The sequence below is a fragment of the Sesamum indicum genome, unplaced genomic scaffold, assembly GCF_000512975.1.
Source record: "Sesamum indicum cultivar Zhongzhi No. 13 unplaced genomic scaffold, S_indicum_v1.0 scaffold00190, whole genome shotgun sequence".
In the NCBI taxonomy this organism is placed as follows: Eukaryota; Viridiplantae; Streptophyta; class Magnoliopsida; order Lamiales; family Pedaliaceae; genus Sesamum; species Sesamum indicum.
Window position 1 is genome coordinate 172,028 of NW_011628085.1, and position 8,337 is coordinate 180,364.

Consider the following 8,337-nt stretch of genomic DNA (forward strand, 5'->3'; position numbering starts at 1 on the left):
ATAAAGTGATGGATCTACGATTGGGTAAGTCCTAAAGAATAATCAGTTCCATGTATAACATATTGCTAAACACACTCCTCTTTTTTAATTTTTAAACTTAATGTCGTTAATTAGGAATTTAAATAAACTCTCCGTTGTATCCTTCAGGCAAATTGTCGACGGGGTAAACCCCGTCGCCCAATTGTGCGTTGGGAGACGTCGCCCGGTTGTGCTCACGTCGTCCCTTTTTGGGGGCAGCCGCGACGGGATGGATTGGGCGAGGAATTATTATATACATAATAATTTTATTTTTTTTATAATTTATAATTATCTATAAAATACTAATTTTTTATGCATTTTATTTTTTTACTGTGCAAGTAAGATTATTTATTATTTGCACGCATGGACGTCGTGTCATGACAGCTAGTATAAAATCTAAATATAAAGTTTGTTTTTGCGATAGAGAAGAGATAAAAAGAATGTCCCGTGAGTAAAAAAAATCCAAATAAAAAAGTATTTTTTTTTTCTTTTTTTATCCATGCCATTGATTATATGGCATGAAAATTTTACATGTGAGCTCTTATGTGGCAAGAAAAAATAAAAAGAAATAATTAGTTTGGCACTTGATTTTTTATTACAATTCCATGTCTGCAAAGCACACAAGAAAAGCCTTAATGTTTTGTCCACGTCAACAAATTCCGACCGTTTTGAAAATTAGGTGGCCAAAGTCTTGTAATTGCCAAAAATAATTTAATTTTGAGGTATTATTGCCATCGTTGTATATAACGTCTTTGTTTTGTCACCCCTCCTAATATACGGTGTAGTAAATACATTAAGCCTATAAAAAGTTGCTGAAAAATTGGCGGCCTCACTACTAAACCTTACTTAGCATAATTTTGAAATATTTTTTCAACATATTTTTTATTTTACTGTTATATTTAGTAATATTTCACTTTCATAAGAAGATTTTAAAAGATGTGTTCAGTGGAGTGGTGAAGCCATCATCTTTCACACCAAGGTTGGGGTTTTGAACCCCTTGATCACTTTTATGATTTTTTATTTTTTATTTGGCAAATTCGTTATTTTTAATGGATGTTAAACGATAAGAACTAAAATTTGATGAAATCTTAAAGTGTGAGGAATTAAATTTGATAAAAAAAAAAAAAAAAACATGAGTAACCAAAAGTGATAATTCACCCTAACAAATTAATAAAACTTATTTTGTTCCAATTTTCTCAAAAAGAAAAAAGAAACCATCTCATAAGATAACACGTAATTATATACTACAAAAACAAGATTGTGATCTATAAAAGGAATGTTTGCAATAACTTCTACGTTTGATGGTGCAAAAAGTTGTAAATCAGGAGAAAAAATATTGTAACTTACGCATTAATAAAAATTGAGGAAATTTTCAGATGAAAGTTAAAAATGAAAGAAGTTGGAAAATTTGAATAAACAACTTAATATTTACAGTTTTATTAATAAGCTACAGAAATTAGTAGAAACATACATCCAGCTGTTGACTTAAATCAACTTAATTTCAACAGTTTAAAAATAAAAACTGTAAAAGAAAAACAATCTTTTCAACGTATTTTCAATAATAAGCTAATAATCACTTAAGTGTTTGCAGAAAACCCCTAAATTAGACATACTGATATAAACATTTTAAGACATCATATGAATCCAACAGCTTTCCACTCACATATGTAGACTGTAGAGGCATCAAATTTCCCAAAATACAAGAAAAAAAGAGAACCACCACCATGTATTTTCATTCAGAACACTGTACAGTTTGACTGACCAGAACTAAGACACTCTGAGATTTCTCACAAAAATTCACAACAACATTGTAGGCTATAAACAAACATACAGTTGTAGAGAAAAAGACCAAGAAGACAAACATAAAAACAAAATCAAACAAAGGCATCTAAGCTTTTTACCTTGACCAATCTGTCTTAACTATACATCCCACCCATCCTTCCTACTGCTAAATTCAGCTTTTCTGTGAGTTAAACCGCCATACATACCTGCAAATTTCGTTAAACAGTTGCTTCTGACCCCATAATGAGCCTGTGTGTTCCGGCTAATTGCGACGCCTGACAATTTCGAGGTATCGACTGCCCATGCAGGTTTAACATACTCGACTACGCTTGAAGAGCTCGCGTTTGCGTACAAGTAGTTCATCAGCACATCCTCACAGTTGAAATAGCTATCCACCAATGCTCGACCAGCTTCAGCTTCTGCGGTCCAATACCTCTCAAATGCTACCTTAGCATCAACGAAAGCAGCCCCCGTCAAAATCATGTTGTATCCATTGTGCTTACGAGCATGTTTCTCGCCTCTATACTTCAAAGGGCTGCTGTTGATGAGCCGAGGATAGAAACCGACAATCCTATCTGGATGCTCGCGCCATACCTTGAACCCTCGTTCAATATCATCACAGGTCATCATAATGTCATCATCGAGCTCAAGAACCGCTCGGGTCTTAATCAAAGGGTCAACCTTAAATCGGTTGTTCAGTGAATTATTTTTCTCTACTCTTATCCTTACCGGCACTGCTGAGTCAAAATCACCCGGTTGTGGTGGTATTCCTTTGTTCCAGACCACGACTATCTCACGCACAGAGGAGCATCTTGAGTAATGTTTTATATACATTTTCAAATTCCAAAGGCGAGCATCGTACGTCATTGTTAGTAATGTAAACTGGGAGTAGTGTCCGTCCAACAGGTAGGGTTCCTCAGCCCCGCTACCGCCATAGATATACTTAACACCAGTACACATTAGCATCACAGCCCCCACAATGGTCACAAGGAGGACAAAAATTCCGGTGCAAGTGTTTGGTCTTATTCTCGCACGGAGAATCAAACCTGCTCGGTTCAAGCGACTGCAAAAAAGTCTAAGCTTTGAAGAGAATAAGTTTGGCCTCTCCCAAGTTAAGAAAGTGTCACTTCTCTTTTCCATGCTGTGAGGGCACCAACTTAAGGGCACTAAACACTTTACAGCCCCAAGCAGCAAGCCGACAAGCATGACTAGACCAGCAACAGCAACAACTGAAGCAGACCCAAGAATGAAGCGATGAACTGCATCTCCAGACGGCACTCGGTCTCCATCTAGAACTGCAATCCACTGCCCAGAGCTGAGCTGCTGTACATCAAGGTGATGGTTGCGGGCCCCGTTCCAAGCATTTCGTCCCTTAGCGGGCTCTTTGGAGGGAAACGGAACCTCAACTTCTTTGAACTCCTCAGTGTTCAGAACTTCAACCCTAAACACTCGTATTCTATGGCCGTATGTCTGGCCACAGTCTTGACCAATACGATAAAGATTTCCCTTATAAACAAAAGGTCTCCCTCCATTCCGGGCTCCCATGCTCTTGTCTGTGTTATATATAGGGTTCTTCTTGTGAGGTTTCCAGGGACCTAGAGGTGAGCTGCTGTGCCAGATCTCCAGCTGTCCGTTCTTCTTGGTGCCAATCCCAGTGTGATCAGAACCAAAAAGCCAGAATTTACCTTCACGAGGAATCATAAATGAGTCTACTAGCGGCTTTTTCATAATAACCTTATGCAATGTCCATTTTAAAGGGAAGTCGATTGCGCGATAAAGACGAAGATCCCCATTTGCACTGCCCTCTGGCATCATATATATCTGGGATAGAAAAATTGAAAATGAGTAACCAAGAAAGAAACTTAGACTAAGAAAACAACATTATCTCGCACTAAGGCCAACAAAATTATTAAGATCCATGGATAGAATGGCGGAACCTAGTGATCGCCATCTGTCAAAAGTAGGTGTTAAATTCTTCCCAACTCAACTAGCAAACTGAGGGGCTGGACGGACTCACTTTCCCTTTTGAATTTACGAGAACCTTCCCTTTAGGTTCCCCCATTGAAAAGAAAAGACATTACAATTGTCTGCCTTCTGAAATTTAATACAAAACAATTACATCTCTATGTTGATACGTAACAAGCTCTTCGGAGAGAAACGGAACCTCAAGGTTCTAAGAACTACCACCTATTCTAATAGAATAGGTGATACGTAAATATTATGAAGTTGGAGAGAAAGTCTTGGTAACTTCAAGAGGGGGAAGCGTGCTTTGGGTGGTCAGACTGAGACAAACTACCAAGGTAAGTTATTGTAATTTAATTAGTTGAGTCTTACATTTCCATTGTACTCAAAGACATATGGATAGGAGAGATGCCAATCTTCGTCGAGCGCGATACCCAGCTGTTTCCATGTTGCTCCCTTGTCTATACTCCTTGCAACTCCAATATCTCCTTGCATTGTGATTGAATTTTTGGTTTCGTAGAATAGGTAAAGGATTTCACCCTGAATCATGTAATCAAACATCAGCTTCAGCCCGCAGAAACTTCACCTGTAACATGTTACTGAGTCTGGTACAATATTCTAACACAACTAGCAAACAAGTCCGGTGAAAGATCATATGCAATTTTTTAATCTAGCTTACAACTAAAATTAACATAAGTATGTAGCCATAATGTCCCATGATTTTTGTAACTATGAAACAAATCAACATAATCAAATTGATCATGATAGCAACCTCTGGTTTCTCAAAGCAAATGATGAAGACCACACTTGAAAATTCAATATTGTAACGTGAACGGCCCAATTTATTATTTCTGACAAATCTGTTATCTCAATGTGTAAGAAATATAACCCATATCAAATATCAGTACTGGATTTATTCGAAAGAACAGTTCAAGCAAATCGTACTCTCGTATTAATTCCATCCATCATTTTTTCCCTCTATCTGTCGGGACTAGCAAGGTGCATTTTGGCTCTCCAATTAAAATGACCAATGCGCAGATCAAATATGAAGAGCAATGGATAGCATGATCAACAAAAGCACTATGAGCACAAAGGGCAAAAAGTGGGGAAGTTGCAGCAGAAATATATCCTAAAGAAGAAGCGGAGGTCAAATTCAATTGAAATATGCTGTTTAAACCTTGACTACCAGAGGTATATCACCATCCCCGGGTAGGTGTATAGGAGTCTAGACAACAGGAATTCCATATCCTATAAACTAGTTGTGACTCGTGATTACTAATTAATCCTCAAAATTTTATCAACCAAGGTTCAACACATGAGAACATTTACATAAACATAGAGAACGAATTTGATACACAAAGGCGAAGCAAACAATAAGACATGTAGTCCTCGGGTTGGCAACGCCACAGGTCTAGGCTGGTGGGATGGGCATGAAACCCATCCCGCTTTTTTTGGGGAAAACCCGGACCCACAATCCGCCACGCCCCACCCCAACTCTATTAATTGTTTAAAATTAATTTCTTTTTTCATATTCCAAAATAATAAATATTTTCTTAATTAAATTATGTGATATTATTTAAAATGACCATTGTTAAGATGACAAAGGCATAGATTTCACCAAACATATCACATTCGTGCACATTTATATGTATCTATATTAACTTAAGCATGTGTCCAGCAAAATGCACACAAAATTTTATGCATAGAAAGCATCCGATGTAGTCAAACCAGTTCAATGCAAATGGCCCACAGATGTTCCGGTACACCCTTCATATTCTATGTTACAATTCTGCTAAGAGGTTTTTCCAGAAAACTTAACCTTTAACTTGACTGAACATAACATTCCATTTCAAACACCAGTTGCTGTGCACATGTGCTACTGATCGTAACATCCCTTGTCACACCACCCATGACTAAAACATGTCTACAGAGCTGCCTTAAATTTGTCTTAGTACAGATGGAGCACTTCTCAACAAACTCCCCTGGATCTTGCATACCACTTTAAGTCCTATAACAGCTTTCTGATTTCATCTGCGAGAATCTACAAAAAGCTCACTTGGATATTGCTTTCCAACTAAGATAAGTTCTTGATGGTACCGTTGGTCATCCAACTCAAATACAAAAAGGAAAAAAGAATATATTCTGTCCCCACCAAGGTGATTCAGGTAGATTTTAAGTTTTTTTTCCATTCCTTGTTTGCCAATTATATTCCGTATCTTCTTTCTTCAAGCACAGTAGTTATATGCTGTCTTCATATTGTCTGAGTCAGAATAGCAAGCATACATAAAACTGAAGATATGTAATGATATAGTAAAGAGCCAAAAAAGAGTCTTTTACGAGAAACGAAACTCTTCGTCTTTTCCCTCCAAATCAAATTTACAACTCAACCACACTTGCTCTAATCTCAAAAAGTCCTTTGCTTTGTCCTGTAAGCTCCTTCGTGGAAGGATATAATATTGACAGATTCCATGACCCCGTCTGCAAATAATATAATACCAAGAGCAACACCAAGATGCAGCAAAGAAATCCGTTTTTCTGAATCACTATTTGACTTTGGTCTACTGGAAATGACGATAACCACTAATTCACTCCACTGGTTAACCAAATGGAAAGATTATAATTACAGGGTTAGAAACTGAAATGGCATGCACCAAAATGACTAACGATTACTGTTTCATCACCCCTTCATACTTCAACCAATCTTACGGAAGACACAAATAACAGCAAGATACCCGGACGTGCATACATAAAAACCACATATTACAAAATGAAACTCATAACCAATTCAAGGAATAACTGGAAAAAACTAAAACCAATTAGATTGAAGAAACAAAGAAATATAGCATACCTGTGCATAAAGAAAAGGATCGGCAACAAAATTGCTTGGGAACCCAGCATCAGAAACTGAGGCACAAGTGATAACTGGGTTGGCTACAGGCCATGCTGCACTCTTGTCCTTCCAGACGTTCATCTGCCAACCATATCGCAGATGTTAATTGATTGTGAAAATTTTCCAATTTCCAACCAAAACAATTAATCAAATATATTTGCACAGATCATCTGCAATCATAAAACCATAACTAAAGAACTTCACAATCAAAACCAAAAACCCAGAACCTAATCCATCTTTACAAATCCACAATCATCCCAGGAAGAGTAGAAATTTTTACAAACCCAACACCCAGGATAACTTGAAAATTTTGAAAAAAAGCTCATTTTTGTCATTCAACAGATGAATTTCATTAGCATGCATAATCAGAAACTTGCAGTAGAATAGAAAAACAGCAGAGGAACTTACAGCTTCAATGGGTTTGAGAGAAAAGGGGGAGTCGCCATAGAAAACGCCTAGAGCCCACGATCCCTCATTGTCCTCTTGACACCCGAGAGCCGTGATCCCCGTGCGCGCGTTAGGCGTGAGCATGAATCTCGCATATAAGTTACCAATCGACCCCAAAACGACAAACGAAAACAGGAAATACGCAAAAGCTGACGACAAAACACACGCCTCGTGATTATGACTCCCATTCTTACTCGTACTGTTACTGCTCTTCCCACCGCCATTGCTACTGTGCCAGAACCACCTCCACCATCCGACACCTCCGCCGCCACCGGCGGAGGTCACAATTGCGCTCGAACCCATCACTTCAAATAATTTAACAGAAAAAAGACCCCCCCCCCCCCCCCCGCCACACCCGCCGGAAGATCCTCACAGCGGCGGCTTTGCATGAAATGAAAAAGCTGGTAATTCTTGCATAATTCTTTCTCTCCTTTTCCCCTCAGACCAAGAATAAAAAAAAAACAAATGGAGGGAGGCCTTAACTATTGAGAGGGATAAGTCGGAGGGGATTCCAATCGATCTTTACGGTTCCTCTTTTGTTCGTTTCTGGATTCCGTTGCTTTTATCTCTCTCTCTCTCTCTACAAGGTTTGTGGGTTTTTAATTCTAATGCAACCAACACACACACACACACTCTCGCAAGTTGACAAGAAAACCGCAGACGTGTTTCCAGGGAGGGAAAGGGGAAGTGCAAAGGTTGCTAGCCACCTTCTCTTGGAATTCCAATTTTTCTATTCTATGCTCATTTGTTTATCTTCATGATACACGCCTCTATATATATACACGCCCACATGTCTCTGTATGTTTTTGTGTGTGTACAGCGCAATGGATATACATACAACTTTGTGTATGTATGCATGCGATGATGCAATGGGTAAGAAATTCGACAGCGCGCAGAGAGTTCGTGCTTTGACTTGACCATACACCTTTTTTTTTTTTTTTTTGTAATTCTTGTTCTTTTACTTTTTCATGGCAACTTTACGATTTAATTAGACTTAAATTCCTAGAAAAATATGAAATTATTTTTTAAAAAAATTAAAAATTAAACTTACATCCCTCTAAAAAGAATTATTTACACATCACTCTATTTTATTAAATTTTGAACTAAAAATACCGCCGTTAGCAAATCAGTTATATAAATTTTTAATTTTAACTTTCATTAACATTTTCACGTATATTTTTTTACTTATAAAAGAAATCAGTGAATTTTTTGAAAAATGTGTAAGTGTAATTTTTAAA

At 37.7% G+C, this 8,337-nt stretch overlaps 1 protein-coding gene across 1 annotated transcript; it reads right to left on the reverse strand.

Annotated features, from left to right (window-relative positions):
* Positions 1 to 1,686: 1,686 nt before the first annotated feature.
* On the reverse strand, positions 1,687 to 7,857 carry LOC105179701 (glycosyltransferase family protein 64 protein C5). Its single transcript, XM_011103355.2, has 4 exons — positions 7,061 to 7,857; positions 6,611 to 6,733; positions 4,135 to 4,302; positions 1,687 to 3,621 (listed from the first exon to the last, which is right to left on the reverse strand). The coding sequence occupies exons 1-4, from the start codon at positions 7,400 to 7,402 to the stop codon at positions 1,939 to 1,941; spliced, it is 2,316 nt and encodes a 771-aa protein (XP_011101657.1). The 5' UTR covers positions 7,403 to 7,857; the 3' UTR covers positions 1,687 to 1,938.
* Positions 7,858 to 8,337: the final 480 nt, after the last annotated feature.